The sequence below is a fragment of the Equus przewalskii genome, chromosome 15, assembly GCF_037783145.1.
Source record: "Equus przewalskii isolate Varuska chromosome 15, EquPr2, whole genome shotgun sequence".
NCBI lineage: Eukaryota > Metazoa > Chordata > Mammalia > Perissodactyla > Equidae > Equus > Equus przewalskii.
Window position 1 is genome coordinate 10,452 of NC_091845.1, and position 22,002 is coordinate 32,453.

A 22,002-nucleotide genomic window follows, 5' to 3' on the forward strand; every position below is an offset into this window, starting at 1 on the left:
AGACCTGTATGGACCATCAACAGGACCTCCAGTCATTTAACTTCAGTTTGAGTTTGGCTGGTGGGAGACACGAGCAGGAGATGGAAGGGTGGGCAGAGAATAAGGTTGGGGTATTCATTCCCATGGCTCTCTCTTTGCCAGCCCACAAACTGGTAGTAGTTATATTTCTTTACTAGCGACTCCTTCTCATGTAATCCCACTCCTAACTACTCCACAGTTCAAGTGAACACCTGGTGGTGACAGGGCCCCTACTGTGTCTGGCCCCAGGGTGCTTCACCACTCATTGTTCCCCACGTATCTGTAAATCATCTCTTCTTTAGACCCTGCTCAGTTACCCCAGTTAGCTGCTCTCTTTCCTTCTTGGACATTGACTAATACAAGCGGTTCTTTGTCAGTGTTTGTTGAATGAATGAATGAACACCTGTTTTACTGTATAAAGATAATAATCCTCAGCCCAAACCATGGCTGAAGTTGTTATGATGAGTCAATAAGAAACAGGAAGTGAACATGTTTTTTTAGGAAAAGATGGAGTTCGGAAGCATGGTTCTCAAATGTGAGAGTGCATCAGAACCACCTGGAGGTCTTGTTAAGCCCACATTGCTCAGCTACACCTCCAGACATTCTGATTTGGCAGGCCTAGGGGGAGGGAGGATTAATAATTTGCATTTATGACAAGTTTTCAGGTGATGTTGATGCTTCCAGGCTGGAGCCCAGTTCGAGAAACACCGCCCTAGAGAAATGCCCGAGGTTCTTGTTGCTGACAGACCCCAATCTCACGGTTGCACTAACCAACTTTAAAAACACAACAGACCAAGTACAATGCAATCTATGTTTTATTTTATACTTCTCTGATCATTAAAATCTAAACAGAGGTTTTTGCGAAAAGAGAAAGTAAAAAAAAAAGAAAGCAGTGACAAGATTAAATGCTGGGAGCAGACAAGGGCTGCGGAGGCCCGTCCTGGGCAGAGCTGCACACACCTGCAGGGCGCACCAGTAGAGCAGCCCGCGGCGCTGGGTCCAGTGAAGACAGCAGGAAAGCCACGGCTCAGAGCCCTGAGGCTCGGACACACAATGCTCTCCTTCCCGCTCCAATCCAGTTCCGCTGCACGGGCACGAACGGTGCGAACACATCCCCCAAAGCGTGCGGGACATCCTCCTTCCTTCAGCATCTTCAGGCTGGAGTGCCCCACTCTCCACACACGTGCACACCAATTCACACGCCCAGCATGTGGGCACACACTCACACCCAGGCACGCGCAGTCACACTCACACAATCACAGACAATGCTTGTGATTTCAGGCCTCCATCACGGGTTCAGGTTCCAACTGCAGCGTCAAGGTGTGTGTGAGCCTCCTCAGCAGACTGACAAAGGGCCACTGCAGAGCAGGGCGGCCAGGGAGAACCTGCCTTCTGTGCCCCATTGGTGTGAGGGAAATCCTACTGAACTGGGGTTGCCTGGGCTCATTGAGGAGGTCCCGACACCGGTTCGGAGATGCCAACTAGCTCTGCCTCGCTCCTCAATACCCAGCTGACAAGAAAGCAGAGTGCCAGGAGGCCAGTCCCTAGGAGGTCCCCCAGCCCTGTGAGGTATGGAATACAGTGATTGTCTGGATCCAGGGCATGGTGCCACGTCAGCCGAACCATCACTTCTGCCAGGTATAGCAGGATTGTCACCTGTCATAAGAGCAAACAGACACAAAAGATTATGACCAAGTCAGAAGGCCAAGTGTTGCCAAGAAATACTAGCGGATTTCAAGGGAAGACACCAAGGTGGACACGACAACCCCAGGCAGTCCCCTTCTTCCAGCTTCTCTTGGGGTCTGACACCCGGCTCTGAGCTCATGAAGAAGCCCGAGAGCCCATCCTCACATGCTTGCCTAGACTCCCTCCCTGTGGTCAGGCCATGCTCTGGGCATCCCGAGGTGCTACACAGACCTGCTGCCACTGTCTGGGTCACACCTTTGGGCTGGAACAAGTTGACTTGACCCCTGGAAGACGGGAACTGTGTCCGCAGGTACAGGAACCCCCACCCCCGCTCCTTCGGCATCTCATCCAGGCAGAGGACAGAGCCTGCTGGCTGACAGACCAAAGAATGTTGCTTTGCTGCTGCTGCGGTCATCTTTACCTGGATCAGCCCTGCTAGTAGATAGAACACCACAAAGGTCTTGCTGTTTGGGACCGAATGGCCTTCCACCAGGTAGATGACACAGAAGAAAATCAGATGGCCTGGAACCACCAGAAAGAGCAGGACTCGGGCTGACATGGAATTGATTTCTGGAAGAAACAGAACCAAGGAGGTTGCATGACCTGCTTGGCAGCAGAGGCCACTTTATCAGGTGACAGTCTCCAGTGAGGCATCCACATTCATCACTACACGAGTGTTTACTGAGCACCTACCATGTGTCAGGCGTGTTCGAAAATATGGGGGTACAGTCCTATCCCTTAACTCACGGAGCTGACATTTTAAGGAAGAGAGAAAAACCAGGATCAAGTAGCAGAAACAGAGAAGAAAGGTCATTTCAAACTGTGACGAGTACTAGGAAGAAAATAAACCAGGGTAATGTGATAGATAATGAAGTCTACAGGAGTGGGAATGAGCTACTGGGGACTGGAGCCTTCTCAAGGGGATGACATTTAGGCTGAGATCTGAATCTCAGGGAGAGGATTCCAGGCAGAGAAAAAAGAGCGCGCAAGTGGCTTAAAGTGGCAGAGAGCTCGGGCTATTGAGGAGCGCAGGCTCAGGCGTGGGGTCAGCGAGCCCGGGAGGGTGGCACACGCCAGGGCCTCGGGCAGCCCCTTCCTCACGCGAAGCCGCTGGGACCCTGTCCGCACATTCTCTTCAGGCTTCAGCACTCTGTGAGTTGGAGATTCTGCGAGAAACGTGATTTAGCCCGCTGCAGCCACACTCTTTTTAAAACTGTAACATGTGAATGTGATGGCCTTCTCCCACAGAAATATTTCCCATGAAAAGCAAGTTTCCATTTGCCTCCAAGTTAAAATAACGTGCTGCATCAACTTAATGAGGAAAAGGAACAAAAACCGTATGTAGCCGAGAAGTTAAAAAGTCTCCTGTAAAGTAACATGTAGAGAGAGGGTGAGAACACACAGGGCACCCAACTTTATTCATGATAAAAAGTCAGACACGGTACAAAAGGATTCTTTCCAAAAAATTTACAGTGGAAGCAAGATAATTACTATCGGCTGCTGGCATTAAAATTCAAGAAAATCTACAGAAAAACTATATGAACAATAAGGATTCAGTAAAATACTTAGGTGCTGCTATAGACTGAACTTCTGTTTCTCCCCCAAATCCACATGTTATCTGGTGTTAGGAGGCGGGGCCTTTGGGAGGTGATTAGGTCCTGAGGGTGGAGCCTCATGAATGGAATCAGCGTCCTGATAAAAGAGACCCAGGGAGCCCCCACAGCCCTTCCACCATGTGAGGACACAGTGACAAGACAGCTGTCTGTGAACAAGGAAGCAGGCCCTCACCAGACACCGACTCTGCAGGTGACTCATCTTGAACTTCCAGCCACCAGAACTACAAGAAACAAATTTCTTTTGTTTATAAGCAATTCAGTCTATGATTCTGTTATAGCAGCCTGAAGTAAGACAGGGACATAAATAATGTAGAAAGTAAATAGTTTTCCCATATACAAACGACAAGTCAGAAAATATAATGGGGACTTCCACTTCTAGACAAGATGGGGTAGAACACACTTCTTCCTATTCTTCTCACTAAATACAACTAAAAACCCTGGACGTTATCTATAACACAAACATAAGAAGTTTCTGAAAGGTAGAGAGAAAAGGCAGGCTGGCCAAGGACCTTGAGCCCCAGGGAACAACTTGGTGGTGAGCTCTCTGAGTTGTCGTTGTCGTTTCTTTTGCCTCCTGTAGCCCAGACTGGGTGCTGGAGGAGCCAGCAACCCAGAGATGTCAATGGGCACAGGTCAAAAATGGGCAGTGAACAAAAGTCTGCTCTCTCTAGCCAAAGGTCTAGAAAAGGGGCAGCATAGAAAAACAGAGAACTTTTAGACGATAACTGCTCTACTCCAGCGAAACATGACAGGAAAAGCTGCAGCCCCATCTCTATCAGCAAAAGCCAAGTGGGGCGCCTGGACTTCCGCCCTCATCCAGGTGGAACATGGCACACACGCCTCTGGATGAGGTGGTGTAAGAGAAAGCTGAGTGGGGAATAAGGGGCACTCTGCCCGGTGGTCATGAGCCCCCACAACCACAGCAGTGAAGACCATGTGGGGAGCAACAACAAGGCGCTCTCTCCCTCCCAGCCGGGTACATCAGCGGAGCACGGGTTCCCGCCCTGCTCCCCAGGAGTGACGCACTCCTCTCCCCTAGGTGTCAGTGGAGACAGAGGGGACCCCGGACACCCCCTGCCCCCAACCCCCGGCAGGAAGAAAGCAGTGCATACCCTGTCCACCGAGGGTGCGGTGTCAGAGGAGGCCAGCTAAAAGAGAAGACGTAAGTGACATCCAGAGGCTCATCACAGAATAACTCAAATGTCCAGGATCCAACCTAAAATCACTTAGAGCAAGAAAAACCTCAACTTGATGAGCAAAGACAAACACTGAGATGACGCAGATGGTAGAATTATCTGAAAATGACTTTAATGAATCCATTATAAAATGTTTCAACCAGCAATTACAAACACACTTGAAAAAACAATAAAAATAGAAAATCTCAGTAAAGAAGAAATAGAAGATACAAAGAACTATATAGAAATCTTAGAACAGAAAAAATACAATAGCCAAAACGCCCCAAACAAGTCAATGAATGGGATCTCAATAGTAGGACGGAGAGGACAGAGGAAAGAATCTGTGAACTTGAAGAAAGAACTATAGAAATTAGTCAATCTAAACAAGAGAGAGTAAAAAACGTCTAACATTCACATCATCAGAGTATCAGAAGAAAAGGAGGAAGAGAGTTGGGCTGAAAACGTATTCAAAGAAACAATGGCTTAAAACTTCCCCAATTTGGCAAAAGATAAATTTATGTATTCAAGGAGCTGAATGAACTCCAAGAAATCCACACCAATGCACATCACAATCCAAAGTCTAAAAAGTAAAGAAAAAGTAGAGAAATGACACCTTATGTATACGGCAAAAATAATTCACACAACAGCAACTTCTCATCAGAAACCACGGAGGACGGAAGGAAGTGGCACATTTTTCAAGTGTTGAAAAGAACTATCAACCCCGAATTTTACATCCAGTGAAAACATCCTTCAGAAATGTGCCAGCAGACCTACCCTAAAAGAATAGCTAAAGGTATTGAAACAGAAAGGAAACGCTAAAAAAAATTGTAGCGAGATAAAAGATCCAGAGGCTGGCCCAGTGGTGCAGCGGTTAAGTTCACACATTCCCCTTCAGCGGCCAGGGGTTCACCGGTTCGGAGCCCGGGTGCGGACGTGGCACTGCTTGGCAAGCCATGCTGTGGGAGGCGTCCCACATATAAAGTAGAGGAAGATGGGCATGGATGTTAGCTCCGGGCCAGTCTTCCTCAGCAAAAAGAGGAGGATTGGCAGCAGTTAGCTCAGGGCTAGTCTTCCTCAAAATAATTAATTTTTAAAAAAACATTAAAAAAAAATCCAGTTTTTCAAAGTAACAAAATGATAAAAACACCTCCAATGGTTCTCTGAAAAGAATCCAGACTGCCTCCTCAAGCTTCAAGACACCTTGGAGACTCCTTCCCACCTCTCCGGCCTCAGCTTCCCTCATCCTCTCCCTTGCTCATTACGCCCAGGTTTCACTGACCTTTCAGTTCTTCAGACTTACCGAGCTCCTTCCTGCCTCGGGGCCTTTGCTCAGGCTGTGCCCTCTGCCTCGAATGCTCTCTGCTCCAGCACGCCTCCTTCCCAACCAAGCCCTGCTCATCCCCAGAGAGGAATTTCCCAACCCCAGTCTGAGTAGCTCCTACAATTCTTTTTCATTGTACCCTGTGCTTTAGCCTTTTAGAACATACAATTTGTAGTTATGTGCTCTCTTTTGTGTGTTTACGTGCTCTTCTAGAGCACGTATATCCACGAGGACAAGAACAAAGCTTTCTCTGTCTCACCACTGTAACGGACACCTAGTGCCTGGTAGACATTCAGTAAATATTTGAGTGAATGAACGAATCAATTAAAAGTAGGCTGGGGTGTCGGGTCTCTGGGAGGAGGAGCTCTGTCCTTGAGGATCTGTGCTGAGGTCAGCACTGGTCTTAGATATTCATGGCTACAAACACCAGATTCCAAAGACGTCAATTTGTACTTACTTAAAGAAATGGCTACATGGCCTCCGGAAGATACCAGACCCACCTGAGGTGCAGAAAGTGGAGCACGGGTTAGGCCAGAACTTTTTCATCCCGAGGGGCAGGACCCCAGGCGTGCTCCATGTGTGCAGGTAGGTGGAGATCCGACTGGTCTGAATGGCCACCAGATTGCCACCAACACCTGTAAGGAGACAAAGAACCTGGTTTCCCCTTCTTTATGCCAGTCTCTGTGTTCTATCCCTTATTTCAAGTCCACCTCCTCCATGGAGGCTTCCTTGACTGACTCAGCACTTGATCTCCTTTCCTTCCCTCCCACTTGACCACAGACCTTGTTTGGCACCAAGCAAGAATGGCCTGGACCTCGTGAGTGAGGTATCAAGGCAGTAACTACATCACCTTGACAGCGGGCACCTCTTAACACAAAGGAAGTGTGACTGTCCAATGAGGTTCTCGACACACATTTGTTGGGGGAGGGAGAGTGGGAGGAAGAGAGGGAGGAGGGAGGTGAGGGAGGGGAGAGAGTGGATGGAGAGTCTATGGGAGGATATCTTCATAAGCCACTCAAAGACATAGGAAGTGACAGGAACCGGACTACAGACTGGAATATCTGAGAAAATAAAAGGGATTTTTTTCACCTCAAGGTGGGAAAAGGAAAGAGAAGAGTGGGAAGAGCGGCGAGGGGAGAGAGAAATGATCCTATGGCGACAGAGCTGGTGCTTATTGCTGAGGCTCCCGGCTCCCCCAGGGAGCTGATCGTGCCAGGGCCAGAGGGCTGACAAGGTCACACTGAGCTCCTTCTGCAAGAGACAGCCTTTGGGCTGGCAGAGAAAAGGGGCTGCCCATGGTGACCGTCTCCTTCAGAGGGGGAGTGGCTTGCCCCCATTCTACTTCCCCAGTCCCACAGAGAACAATCCCTCACTGAACCAGATGTGCCCCAGTGGCGGAGACCCACTGCCTTGGCTTCTCCAGAGGATGCAGACGATAGTCTGTGGATCTACTTTGCTTGGCCCACACACGAATTCAAAAGAAGGAAAAAATAACTCAAATTAATTGGCAGCCTTTACAAATTAGGCCCTTCACACTGATTCCTGGCTTCTAACAAATAAGCTCAGGCAGCTCTGGACCTCCATCCCACCAGGGAGAACTGGCTGAAGCTGAGCAGGCACCACTCCCCTCACAGCACGGACGTGTCCTGCAGTTTTCCCTGGGCCTCGCCACTCCTTACTGCCTGGTTCCTGTCTTACCTGCTTAACTCGTTCAGATTGCTTGACTGGCCTCTACAGGCATCTGAGTTGGTGACATCCAAGGAAATGTTTCCAAGCTTATGGCCATCTGGACTGGACTTAGCTATTGCTCTCTTCCTTCCTAATGGCCAGGCCTTGTGCTAGGAACAGGCCCTGTGCAACTCTGTCAGGGTGTAGACCTGCTGGGTGGCCCAACATACAAGGAACACAGGCCTCGGTTCCTACAGAGGTTGGGGGGATGGTGCCCAAGGGCATCTGAAACCTGTTTCTGCAGTCCCAGAAGGCCAGGGCCTGGCCATCAAGCAAACCGTGCAATAAGTTCTGTTTGGTTCCTCTCCTGACCAGTCAGTCCCATTTACAAAGCCTTATCAGAAACTGGACATAAACCAAGCTTTGGTTAAAAGAAGGGTCCTCGCCACAAATGTCCACAGGGTCTAAGCCTAGAAGGTGAATCAGTGAAGGGTTGGGTGGCACACAATAGGGAATGGAGAGGACTGAGGCAAATTGGACAGCATAGGTCCTGCCTTGATAGCAGCTGATTCCAGTCCTACCAGCAATGTAAACCCAGTATTGTCATAGCCTTACTTCTTAAGAAGAGAGAAATCCAGATTTTTATGTGTAAATGTCTGAGTTTTAAATGTCATCAATAACTCTAAGTTAAAATAAAAGAAAAACTATGAGAAGCCAACACTCCCGTTCTGAAGACCACATTCCGTCAGCAGGTGCCGCGAACCCTGGGTTAAACTGTGTGTGCCTTCAAGGCACGGGATTTAGCTCTGCGGGAAGTTCAAGTCTCAGGCGCACCTATGAGGAACGGGGCATGTGCCAGTGGAGCAGGGGGCAGGGCTTTCTCCCCTGGGGTCTCCTTCTGGCTGAGGAAAACCAGCCCCAGCAGCCCCCGCCCAGCAGCAGCATGGGCACAGCTCAGCTTCCCGACTCTGCCTCCAAGGGCCTGGGGCTGGATCTTTGAAGTCATTGCTATTCAGGTCCCACCACCCAGGCCCTGGGGGCCAACCCAACCCAAGGACCCCATGTAACAGGGATCCCCAATACCTACCACATATGATAGGAGTAAACACAGCCATGCCTTTGAACTGCGGTTTAGAAATGGTTTTGTTCAAGATGAGCCCTCCAAAACTGGAGAGAGAGCAGATGGCAGTCAAACGATTAGAGGTTAAGCTTGAAGCTGGCCTTGCAAACCTTCTCTATACAAACTGCCTTATCAGCCTTAGTAAACACCCAGCTTAGCAGACGCTTTTCTTACCCCTACATAAAACATCTGTCGAAGCCGAGCAGGTCTCCTGGGTGCCCTGTGCACCCCGCACATGCGTCTCCAGCACTATTCTGAGTCTCAGCTGTTCCAGAAGGCCCATCAGATAACATCAGCCCATTAAAAACAAACAACACACTTCTTTCCGAGGTGACTTACTTGGCTCTGTGACATGACAGCCCCGGAACTGCAACTGAGCTAGTCTTTAGCAAAAAACAGAACCTGCGTGAGTATCATCTCATGCCCCTTGCTCTTGGAAGATGCCGCAGTAAGATTTCACTCCCACCAGCCCCTGGAGTTGAGCAACGGCTGCCCCATCCCTAGAGGCCTGGAGAAGTGACATCAACTTCTGTAAGGAGCCCAAGAGCCTTCTGGAAGCAAAGACACCTAGACCAGAATCTCTTTTCCCTGAGAGTCAAAGTGTAGAAAAGCACCTCAGAAAGAGGTGGGGTAGCCCCTGTCAGGATCTACTAGTGGAAAGGACCCTTGAGGATGGGCTGGAGAACGGAAGACCTGGGTTCAGCAGAGGGCCTGTGGGCCCAGGAGGACTAATCTCAGCCTTTCTGGGTTCCAGCAGCAGCCACGCTGTGGAAACGGTATTCACAGAGCCATCGCCTGGAGGCCAGGTGAAGGGCTCCTTGCAGCCTAAGCAGGGGTCCAGGCCAGCAAGAGCTGTGGCAGCAGGGGAGCGGGAGACCCTGTATCCTACAGTGGGAGACCCTGTATCCTACAGTGGGAGACCCAGTATCCCACAGTGGGAGACCCAGTATCCTACAGTGCCGCGAGAGGGCAGGGGCTATGGCACCAGTGCACTCATCTGACACTTCCAGGTCTGGCTCTTCCCAGCTCCATGGAGCTCTGGCAGTTGTAAACAGGACTGCCTCTCAGAATAAATAAGGTCTAGAGGTGATGGTGAGAGAGAGGGAGAGAAGAGTAAAGAGGTGTGACTCAGCCGGCAGCAGGAGTTAGTGAAGGAGCCTACACCACAGTGCACTCCCACCATGACCACTGAGGCAGGAAGTGCCGCCCTCGCTCCAGGGGCTCCCAGGCTCTCACAGAGGGCAGGGGGTGGCATGGGGAGGAGGACAGAGAGGGCAGTGGCTCTCGCCCATGCTCACCTGCTGATGACCATTGCTAGGATGATTGGGAACCACCCAAACTTCAGAATCTTCACGATGGGTGGGTTTTGCTTGGCAATGAGGACCCACACAGGGGTCAAGGCCGTGAAGCCGATGCAGACCAGCAGCGTCAGATGCCGACTGTCTGGGAAGAGAAAGAGAAAGGAGATGCACACCAGAGCACACGGGCACGGCCTGGCAGGCGGAGGCCTGGCTTGCAGAGACAAGAGGTGGGCTGGGAACTAAAGGCAGCAGAGGTCTGAGGAGATGCCTCTGTCCTCAGTAGGTTATGGTGGCCCATCCCAACGTCCCTTCCAAAGGATTTTCACCATCCTGTTAAGCAGCTGGAGAAGCTCCTCTGTCCTCAATTCCTGCCACATTCACCTTCACTCCTCTGACTTTTTTGCTATTTTCCTGACGTAAGGACCCTCCTCCATCTCCTCCCACCCCAAACTTATTATTACTGTAATGGTTCCATTTATGAGGTCATGACCACAGGCCAGCACTGTGCTCAGCACCTCCTGGGCACAAAGTCATTTCATATTCTCAACAACCCCACTCAGATAGCCATGCAAGGAGACTGCAGTGCAAAGAGGTGGCCCGCCCAGGACACGAGCTACCAAGCAGTGAAGTCAAGGCTACAGCCTGGGTCTGTGGGAAGCCAGAGTTGGTTAGTGATGGCTGTCCTGCTCCCGGCTGAGGAGTGACATCCTCGGCAGCCGTGTTTCTCATTGGGCCCAGACCACGGCCAGCTTTGTGGCTACTCGTGTCCCTGTGCCATCTTCTCCAACTAGTGAGAGCCATGAAGCAGATCTGGGTCTGGATCAGCCTGCTGTACCTGAGGCCAGGCCAGGCCGGGGCCTTGTGCACTTGGGCACGCACATGGGTAACACTCTTGCTCACTCCCTTCCTGTCTTGTACTGTGAGTGTGTGAGTTCACCTTCCACATGCACACAAGACAAGACATCAGCTTTCTCTACGACTGTCCTCTCATCCCTGGACACACCCCCCAAGGGCAGGCTCAGGGTGGTACATGCCCCTCTGCCAAGGCGGCCCTAGTACTGAGAAGGATCCAGGCATGAGTCTGTGTCACATGTCCCCTTTCTCTGGGGAGCATCATGAAGAGCATGCCCCTCTTGCCCTTCTCTGCACTAAACAATCATGGTCCATTCTTCTGCCACAGGGAGGCCCATCTCCTTGGGCAGCTGGAAGGAAAGACAGGCCACAGGTACCCAAGGCTGGCTACAAAGTGCTTCATGATGGAAGCAGTTGGCTTCTTTGCCATCCCAGGAGAGAGGAGGTGGACCCAGCAAGCGCTCAGCAAGTCTAAAATCTAAAAGGCTCCGAGAAACAGCAGCCTCCAGAAGCAGGAAAATCTGCATCTAGTCTAATTTTCCTAGAACTACTCAGAAGCCCTGGGAGAGGTTCCACCTCCTATTCTCCCGGCACAGTGACGAATCCTTCCTCTGCACATGGTCTCTTCCCAACTACACTGGGAGGTGTGATGGTCAAGGGCTCACTCCTCAGCCAGTGAAGACTTACCTGACACATGCCAGGCCTGGTGAGTCCCCAGGGTGCACCCAAGATAAATTCAGTCTAATTGGAGAGACAGATGGTCTAATAACAGTTCAACACCTACTGAGCCATGTGTGCAGATACGCACTATTTCAGCAGGAGCTCAGTGTGGGTGGAGGGGCAGGGTCTGGGGAGGCCTGTGACTCACATTTATTTTGCAAATCACACTTGATTAACTAACCCATACACAAATCTTCTTTGAAATTCAGTTTGGTTTAAAAATAAAATTAGGTCGTCCTCTTATTAGCTCTTCACTGCCACTTCCATGAACTTTGAGACTCCCTCAAACCACTCCATATTGTTAGCGGTAAGCAATTCCCAGGATGGCGAAGAGACAGTCCCAGAGGTGGGACAGAAGCGATCCCAGCGCTGTCCTACTCTCAGTCACACTTGTTTCGTTGGTCTGCTTCAGTTGACAACACGTAAAAACTGGGTCATCTTAAATCCCTGGGCAACGATAACTTGGAGCTTTGCTGCAGCTGCGCCTTTGTCAAGGGCATTTCCTCTAAGTGACCGCCACCACATGCCCCACCGTTACCCACTGTCTTCAGCCCCATCCACTCCACTCATTTAAGCTACAGGCATTTGGATGTGACCACGCTCAGAATCAACATTCACTAGATCCCAACAACATGTGCAGCCATCGCAGTGAGACACACCAGGTGGACAGGAAAACTAACACCCGGGGGGAGTGGTCAGCTGCAGAAGTCCCGCAGGGGAGACCATTCAGGCAAGGGGGACACTGTCTGCCCACACCGCCCCAGACACTGGCAAGGCTCTGTGCCCCAGGGCAAACCTGAGGAGGGCGACGGCCTCTCGTGGAGTGAGGGCCTCTGGCCTTGAGGCCCTGTTGCCACAAGCTGTGTGAACACCTCCCTTGGCGGCTGACCATGTCACGGGGCCACCTTCTGAGGAGCCTTGGGCTTCTCCTGCCTGGCGCCTGCAAGGACAGTTACGTGCTGCTGCTGCCCATGGCAGTGACGCTCCCTCTTGGAGTCGTTGCTTGCGTGGTTTATGTGTCCAGTGTGAACTGCCTTCCCAAGGAGGCACTGTCACCTGCCAGGATGCTTTGAAAGTAGCCAGGCCAGTCTCAGGCCCCCCAGGCATCCTGGTGCACCCTGTCCTAAGGAGGACACTCACAGCCTCTGCCTCTGCTGCCCTGAGCAGCTCGGCCCCTTCTAACACAGCTGGGAGGGTCTGAGGCTCTTGCTGCAGAACACCTTGAAATTGCGATGACGCCGAGTTTGTCTCTGTAAAAGGATTTCTGACTCCATGACAGACATCGTAGGTTCCTTTCTGAGGGAACTCTGCCCAATTTGGCTGCTGCCAGCTGGCTGCAAATGTCCCCACCCCACCATGCTGGTGAGCCCCTCCTCCTCGGTCCCCCATACCTCTGTGTTTATAGAAGAAGCTGCTAACGAAAGCCAGGATGGACAACGTGACGAGGTCTCCCAGGCTGGCTGCAAGGGGTGTAGCGATGTTGTCTGGGTTGATCCCAAGCTTTCGAGCGCCAATCACTATGCAGACCATGAGCATCCCTGCAGAGAGGAGAGAGGAGGCGCACAGCGCCCGGGAGGAGGTGCAGGATGAGATGGTGGGAAGGAGGCTGCTCAGTCACTCGCCTCTACCCACACCAGCCCAGACTGGAGCCCCGTGCAGTGCAGGAGAGCTGAGAGGCACACTTTCATGGCCGCCACGCCACCCGAGCCCCACTTTCCGCTCTGAGGCAGCTGTCACACGTGATCCAGCTCCTCATCCGCTGCCCAGGACTTAATCCAACAGCATGTCATGTGGATCTTTAAGAAGATACTTTGTATCTTGGCTACTGGCATTTTAACACTTCACCCCATATTCTGTGACTCTAAACATATTAGAATTGTCACCTCAATGCCTTCTTAAAGAAGCCACCACTGGCCACAGTTCTTGCCCTCTTTTGTGACCAGGTCACAGCTACTTTCTCTCTTCTGAAATGTCAGTTCTAAGTGAATCTGAGTTTACACGGCCAAGCTCGTGGTCTGGTGACAATCCCACAGGGACTTCACATGGGGACACCACCACTTGGAGAGCACTCATTAAAAACCACCTCCGCCACTACCTGGCTTTATGTCACAGTCAAATTGAGGTCATACTGTGAGTCACCAGCGACATTTCTGAACTTTCACATATCTTTGGACGATTCCAGTTATGTCCATGCTGCTGAGCTGACCTCATCTCTGGGCTTCCGTTTGCTTAGTTGTAAAATGGGGAGCTAGGACTGGCATTCTCTACAAGGCCAGGCCTTCTGAATCATTTGGTTTTATGGTTTTCAGAGACTTCGTGCCAAGCGTCTCCTGGCTCTGTTGTCTTGGGAGATGTGGCACACTTGTTCTGCCCTTCCTCTGACCAGACAGAGCACTGGGGCCCCGCCTCCACCCACCCACGTGCACACCAGGCATGACCAGCAGAAGACAGACACCTGGCCCAGGGAAGCAAAGTTTGTGAGTTTGCTCCTGGGCTGCTCCCCTCCCTCCTCTTCCCGACTCTTACCCTCCCTCCCACTCAGAGGCACCAGCACAGAATGCCACTGACTGGCTGCCTGGTAGGAACAGAAACCACCAATTCACCTGCTGTGTTAACTGACACGGAGGTGACTGTAACGGTGTTTGGTGAGCAGCCAGAGTGGGGACAGAAGTGTACATACAAGTCCAATTTATAAAGTTATCACTTGTTTCTTCTTGCACTTGCATACCATTCGCAAGATACACACAGACATACAATCCAGAAGAGAACCAGAGTAAAGCCCATTCGCTCAGCAAACGTCTGGGAGCTGCTTATATGCCTAGGCCTGTTTTAAGCACTGAAAATAACTGTCAGCTCTCTACCCACAGAGAAGGTGCTGGTGGGGTGGAGGAATGGACAGTCCACAAGCAAGCAAACAAGCTTTTGAAGTAAATAAACAGGATACTAACATTAAGCAAGACTGTGAACTGGGCTCCTCTAGAGAGCTATCAGAGGAGGAGGCCGTGGAGAGGAAGACACACTTGGCACTTGACTGAAATTCTCGACATGCTCACATATCGATGTCTCACTCCAAACTAGAATGTAAACATCACCAGACAGGATCCTTGTGCTTTTGCTCACCAGTGTGTCCCCAGCACTGAACAGCGCCTGGCACAGAGCAGACACTCAGTCAATGGAGTAATGAATGAATGGACGACATTCTATCATGCCTGCACAGCGACCACGGTTCCCCACTAATGCGCGGGAGCTCCCTAAAGACAGGGTGACATCTGCCAGTGCTTCTGCCTTCCTGCCTCCTGCAGACGCACAGGAAGCGTCTGCTGTGTGGCAGGCAGTGTGACAGGAGCAGCAGACAGCAGAATGGGAGATGTGGGGCCCTGCTCTGAGGGGCTGACATTTCAGCAGGGAGGTGAGACAGGAAATGAACAAAGACACGAGATCATTTCAGATTTCACAAGTGCTCCAAAAGGAAAACAGTGCACGGTGCAGTAGAGTCTGGGGGTGTGGGGGAGAAAGGAGAAGAGCAGGACTTGTGAAAGGGTAGTCAGAAAAGGCCTCTCTCAAGAGATGAAATTTAAGGTAAAACCTGAGCCTTGCTCCTCAGCATGTCTGCAGACTCCAGAGCCCACCACAGGCTCGTACACAGGCTGTGCTCTAGAAACATTGCAGAGTGACTGCTGACTAAATGAACGAATAAATGAAGAGACGAATGTGCCCACAGAGCCAAAGCCAGTTCTCTGAACAAGCTGAGGGAGGAGAAAAGGAGTCTGCAGCTCACTCTGGCGCACATACCCTGCCTAGGAGGGGCTCAGGGCCTGCGTTGCCCGCCCACGGGTAGGTCCTGAGGACCCAGCAGGCTCACTCCACCCCACAGAAGGACACCTGAAGCTCCATTATTAGCACTCCCACCCTTCACAGGTAGTAGGAGCACTCCCACCCTTCACACCCACTATGATAACTCCCACCCTTCACACGCACCAGGAGCACTCGTACCCTTCACACACACTAGGAGCACTGCCACCCTTCACAGGCACTGGGAGCACTTCCACCCTTCACACGCACCAGGAGCACTCTCACCCTTCACACATACTAGGAGCACTCCCACCCTTCACACCCACTATGATAACTCCCACCCTTCACACGCACCAGGAGCACTCCCACCCTTCACACGTACTAGGAGCACTCCCACCCTTCACACACACTAGGAGCACTCCCACCCTTCACAGGCACTGGGAGCACTCCCACCTTTCGCATCTCAAGGAATCTGTAGCACACACCTGATAGCAGAGCTCTGAGGAACTGGGCATTCGAGTGAGCCAGGAGGCGGGCACAACTCACCTAGGGCAAAGGCTGCAAGGAAGGCGGTGATGACACTGCTGGCACACAGCAACTCCACCTTCGCAAAGTCTAACTCCTCCCTAGACACAGCACCCAGCAGCAGGGCAGCCACAGCAGCCAGGAGCCCCACAATGGTGGCCTGCACCTGTCCAGGCGGAAGTCAGAAGCATGAGGAAGGGTCCCTCTGACCGCTGCTGCTCCTTCACTACACATCCTCTCTGACCTCAAGAGGTCAGTACACCACTCGCCACTGCCTCTTTTCCCTCACTCTAAACTCTGCCACCAGCCCCTCCAACCTGGAAAAAACAAAGGCTAACTCCTTCCTTCAACCCAAATCCCTTGAAAATTACTGCTTTCTCCTCGATTCCCTTGTTTGATGCCATCTTCCATCACGGAATCTAGTTTCTCATCTTCTACTCAGTCCTCGTCAAGGGCCATCAGTCTCTTGCTCATGGCTCTTCTCTCACTGGTCTGGGAAGAAGTGCACTGTCACCTCCAGCAGCACAGACCACCAACCTCCCCTCTCATGGAAACGCTCCATGACCCATGGCTACCCCTCAGAGGTCTTGGCGCACACTTTCCTTCTCTCTCCCCAACCTTCCTTTCTTGGCACTGGCCCTGCATACTGCTGCCCTCTTTCTCCACAGCCTCCCTCCCTGGCTGCAGTGCCCATCTCTGCCTGGTGGGTGGAGAACATCTCTGCTCCCACTCAGGACAGCACTGTGAGGTGGCCGAGTGTCAGTACCGGCCTCTGCTATCAGTAATCCAGAACATCTCAGTGGAGACTTGCCGGTTATCAGAGAAGGCCAAGTAAACAAAGGGCTCTACAACGTACATGGATGCGAAACAGAAGAAAATACAGAATAAAGTGTTCCAGATTTTGGATTAGGGAAGGCCTTCTTCTAAAGACAGAAGATGTAAATCTATAAAGAAAATATAAATAAAATTTATATAAGTCCAACTATGACTTCTATATGAGAAAAGATACCACAAAACTCAAAGACAGGGATAGACTTGGAGAAGATGTTTCCAACATACATAACGAATAAAGAAGTAGTACCCAGAACAATGAAGTTCATTTTACAAGTCAATGATAATGATAAAAAAGAAATAACCTGATAGAAAAACACACAAGGAATACGGATAGGCAATTCACAGAAAAGGAAACACAAATGGCTAAGAAACATGCAAAAAGATGATCAAATTCCCTAGTAATCAGTCAAATTTTAAATAAAATCCCAGTTTGAAGGTACCTTATTTATTTCCTCTATTAAACGAGAAGTGCTGTCTTATTCTCTGGGGGGCCCCAGCTCTGAGAAGAGCCTCACCCTCAGCAGGTGCTCAGTCATCATCAGAGCTCGCCGAGTGAATGAATCAATGAGCCAACGAATGGACGGGATACACTATTTTTACCCATCAGACTAGGTAAAATTAAAATTTAAAAGGTTGGTAATATAAAGTACATATTGACAACTACGTGAGAAAATAGTTCTTACAGATTGACAGTGGTAACACTGGTACAGGAATTTGGGGGAAATTTGGCTGTAAATTATTCATATACCTTATAATCCAGCATTTCCCAAGGAAAGATGTGCACATGTGTACAAGAACTCTGTGATACGATCGTGGAAATGATGACTACCTGATGTTTACTAAGTGCTTACTCCCTGCCATTCTGAGTGATTTTCATTCATTAAATCATTACTAAAAGTACAGGTTACAGAATGATACGTACAGTATAATTTAAAAAACACAGGAAATCATATCATGTACTGTCTATGGGCACATACATATATATGATAAATGTAAAAAGTGGCTTAGAAAGATACTTTCATTGCTGGTGAGGTTATGGAGAAACTAATAATCCAAAGATTAATACTAGTGCTATTATTCAATACTAAGAATTCAAATATTTTGTAATCCTTTTGGGAAAAATCTAGACCTTTAAACTGGTCATAACTTGCGAACTTCTGGGACATTCTTTTAAGGAATTCATGCAAAAAGAGAACATTTTCATTGCAATATAATTTATGGAGTAGAAGCCTAGAAACAAGTGCAAGGGAGCCCATGGGCAACAGCTGGAGGAGTGGACAGGGCGGAGGCAGGCAGGTCCGCAGTGACCCTGCTGGACCAGCCCTTGGTGGCTGCCATTCAGCCTTACAGGCAAATTCCCAGGCCCTACTAGTTGTTAAAAATTTTAATTATCACTCTTGGGTATATTTACATGATAAAATATGCTAAAGTTATTAAAAAGTTCAATTATGAAATTTATCACACCATTTATGATGCAATGTTAAACTTAAAAAACGGAGGAGACAAAATTATATCCATATTATGATGAGGACCGTGTGCCAAGCCCGTGCCTGGTCCAGAGCAGGAATCAACAGTTGCTGAGAATCCAGTCGTGTGGAAATCTGCATGCCTCTGGACAAGGATTTGATGGAGAACAGAAAAGTAAAACCAGTGACTAGTAACTGAGGCATTCATTACCTGCCCCTTTGCTAGACTCTCTGTGTGGGGCAGCACAAGCATCTCATTTAGTCTCCACATCTCCTCAGCCACAGGCTGTGGTCCTGGCCTGAGCGACTCATCTTAACAAGAGGAAGCAGACATCTAAACACAGAAATGCAACAAGGGCAGCCCAGGAAAGGCAGCAAACAGTTGTACCCGCTGTCAGGTTGCAACTGAGACCTCACTGGAGTCTTTAAAGAGCTGCACTGCCAGAGACCAAGAGGAGACAGGACACTCCAAGGACAGACAACTACACACGCAAGGGCGAGAGGAGTGGAGGACATTAGGCTGTGGGGGATGTGAGATCAAATTATGAACGCCTTGGGGCCATGGGGACCAACAGAGGGGCAGAAGGAAGAAGAGGCCTGACTGGCCTCAGGTTTTAGAAAACGTCACTCAGGTGGCCATGCAGAGGTGAGGAGGAGGTCAAGCAGCGTGGAGCAGTTAGAACATTGAAGAGGTTTGCAGTCAGCTAGTCAAGGGGGCCAAGAGGCCAAGGCAAGCAGGAAGAGAAGTAGAGCCGGATTCCAGCACAGCTGAGGTGGAATAGTCAGAGTGGCTCGACATAAGGATGGGGGGCAGAGCAGCTGGTGCAGCTTGCTTTCTAGCTTGGTTAAATGGAAGACTATTGCTAGGCACAGCTAAGATGAGTGGGTGATCACTATATGCCGGCCAGTGCCATGCCCCTTCACATCTCACAACAGCCCATCTTACAGGGAAGGGGAGGTCACTTGCCAGAGGGCCTTCAGCAAGTTGACCCCCAGAGTGGCTTTTAAGCATCAGACTAGACTGAGTTGGGTACTTCTGAAGAGGTGTGTGTGAGGAGGGAGGGTGACGAGGCCAGATCTGGCTACGCTGATATAGCGATGCTTCTGGGACAGGTAGACAGAGAAGCCCAGTAGAGAGCTAGCAACAGAGGCTCTGAAAGCAAGGTGAAAGGTAAAGTGGGTATCTCCTGATGGGAGACACAGGGAGATATGGTGCTGCAAGTCTGTGTGCCCTGCCCAAGGCCAACAGTTGATAAATGAGCCTTAACTCCAGGCTTGTCTCATCTCAGAGTCTAGGTTCTTTGTGCAGTCACAGGCTACCCCCAGCCAGAGAAGCTCAGAAGGTTCTGGATAGAGCCACTTCCTGTCTAGATCCATGTCCAGCCTTCCCTCTTATGCCTAGGCCAATCTCTTCCCAATTTCCTGCTGCCTCCGGCTTCCTAACTCCGATACTCTGACACCACCAGGATGAGCACTTAGCCCAATGACCGTCTGCTAGAAGGAGGTATGAGTTTGAATGATGACAAAGTACTTGAGGGACACAGGGGAGGGTCTCACAAAGGCTGAGCAGGAACAGGCAGAGAGGCAGGAGTCGGGCAAAGGGGAGGTTCCAGACAGGAAGGACACAGATGCCCCAGGGAGAACAAGCAGATCACATGCACAAGGCAATCCCAGGATGCACCAATCCGCAGACCGTCAGCAACGTGGGCAAGCTCAGACTGAGTCAGGAGAGGAGGAGAGAAGGCAGGTAGCACCATGCAGCCTATGAGGAAGGAGCGAGTGAGTACAGGCGAGCCTTTCAAAAAGGTTCTCCTAAGTGTGGTCTGGTGGGCATGGGGAGGACAGATGGCCCCTGTCCCCAAGCTCAGTCCAGAGCGCAAGGAGAAGTGTTGGCTTAGCCTTCCCTCCTCCCACCTGCAGCAGGCGTAGGGGCAGACGCAAAGGTGGGGGGAAGATTCACCAGTCAGACCAAGGGGACAGTCACCTGAACGAGGGCGAGGTTACCGCAGATGACTCTGTGCTGCTCCCGCGGCTCGTCAATTTGTCCAGTGTTGGCCTGGGATGAAGAGAAAAGGGCAAAGGGTAAGTCTGGCTGGGCCCAAAGCCAGGCCAATCCTTCCTGGAAAAGGCAGCCTCACAGGAGAGAAACCAGCAACCACCATTTCACTGGCGTCAGAGCAAACTACTCTCCCAGCTTTCAAAACTGGCTCAGGGTTGGCAGACGGAAGGACACAGGTCCCTTTGAGAACTGAATGGTGTCATGAAGCATCTCTCCCATATGTAAGTGTGCAAGCACGCACACACAGGCATGTGTGTCACTGACAACTTCAGGGCCATCTGGCTCTGGAGCTCAACTACAGGCGGCAGGGACAGCTGCCCGTCCCGAGGCTGGCCCGTGCTCTCAGCCACGTCTCCAGCCACAGTCTTCCCAAAGCTGCAACTCCCTTCTCCTCCTCCACAAGTCACATCTCTAATGACTCCTAACGACCCCAGCCTCCCCTGTGCAAGACCTCCCCTTCGAGAAAGTTTTTTATCTTCTTTTCTGAGGATAAAAAACAAGATCAGAAATATGATTTTCTCCTTTAAAAATGGTAGTCAGTGGGAGCCAGACTGGTGGTGTAGTGGTTAAGTTCACAAGCTCTGCTTCAGCGGCCCAGGGTTCGCGGGTCGGGATCCCTGGACCTACACAATGCTCATTAAGTCACGCTGTGGCAGCGTCTCACATAAAACAGAGGAAGATGGGAAACAGACGTTAGCCCAGGGCCAATCTTCCTCACCGAAAGAAAAAAAGGTAGTCAGCTCCTAACATCATAGCATTTGCCAGCAAAACTCAAGACATAGACAAGAAAAGGTTTCAGAAAAAATATATTTCGCTAGCTTCTTTGTACTGAGTTCATCAAAGGCCTGAACTCCAAGGAAAAAAACAGAATTACTTTTCTTTGTACAAATAAGGGGAGGCTTTTTGTCTTCAGCAAGGCTGATGTCTGTCGCCCAGCCTCAGCAGACTCTTACTTCACACAGTAGACTAGCAGCCACCTCTGCGGTGCTCACAGGAACAAGGGAATAAGGTGGAGCAGAAGACAGCACAGAGCCTGTGATGCGCCAAACACGTGAGGCCAACAGGCTCATTCCTCCTCTCTGCTCCACACTGCACTGTGCCCAGCAGGACTCACTGTTTCCTATGAATCAACCAACGCCATCTCCGGTCCTGATCTTATCAGATAAGGGGGGTGCTCCTGGCCCATGACCCCTGAGTGTGAATCACATAGGCATTCCTTCCTCAAGACATTTTACCTCCATCAGCCATAAAACAGTGAAAATAGATACACAAATATACAACCTGCACGATCCGTGCAGCAGCCGTTTTTCTCTCTATGGAGGTGCCTACTGGTATCCAAAAGTACAGTGCCAAGTTAAGGCTGCACGGGAAAAGGAGTGACAACGAGAGGCGCAGCAAGAGGGCCAGAGGGCTGGCAGAGCTTGGAGATCTCAGAGATGAGGGAGGAGGAGTGTGAGAGGGAAGCAGCTATGGGAGGCGGTGGGATGTTAAGGAATTAGGATTTCAGAGCATCCGGAAGTATTTCTAGGCTAGGGATCGGAATGGGCAGCAGAGATGGAATCAAGGTGAAGGTCACTGGAGAACGAAGCCATCCAAAAATTGGGAGGCTTGGGGTTTTGGATGAGTTATCCACGTGGATGTTGAAATCGTCCAAGATGGTGGTGTGATTTGGTGTGGAGACAAAGACCGTTCGAGGGTCCGTTTTGCGGGACTGCGGGGGCCGACCGGCGAAGGAGAGAAGGAAGCGGGCAGTGCGGGAAGGATGCAGCACAGCAGCCAGGCCAACAGGATAAACCCCAGGGAGGCAAGTCTCCATCAAGGTAGAAGGATGTTTCTTTACCCTGGAATG

At 50.6% G+C, this 22,002-nt stretch overlaps 1 protein-coding gene across 19 annotated transcripts in view; it reads right to left on the minus strand.

Moving 5' to 3' along the window:
* Nucleotides 1-815: 815 nt before the first annotated feature.
* Nucleotides 816-22,002, minus strand: part of SLC41A3 (solute carrier family 41 member 3) — a 79,024-nt gene continuing 57,837 nt past the window's right edge. For 10 of the 19 annotated variants that reach the window (XM_070576403.1, XM_070576408.1, XM_070576407.1 and 7 more), the window contains 8 exons: nt 20,079-20,150; nt 15,816-15,960; nt 12,869-13,015; nt 9,903-10,047; nt 8,572-8,651; nt 6,317-6,451; nt 2,126-2,274; nt 816-1,674 (listed from right to left, as the gene is read on the minus strand). In XM_070576403.1, the coding sequence (XP_070432504.1) occupies nt 1,462-1,674; nt 2,126-2,274; nt 6,317-6,451; nt 8,572-8,651; nt 9,903-10,047; nt 12,869-13,015; nt 15,816-15,960; nt 20,079-20,150 (1,086 nt within the window). In that variant the 3' untranslated portion in view covers nt 816-1,461. Of the gene's footprint in view, nt 1,675-1,935; nt 2,275-6,316; nt 6,452-8,571; nt 8,652-9,902; nt 10,048-12,868; nt 13,016-14,425; nt 14,449-15,815; nt 15,961-20,078; nt 20,151-22,002 lie in introns of those variants that run through there. The other 9 variants (XM_070576399.1, XM_070576398.1, XM_070576394.1 and 6 more) reach the window with 3 other exon arrangements.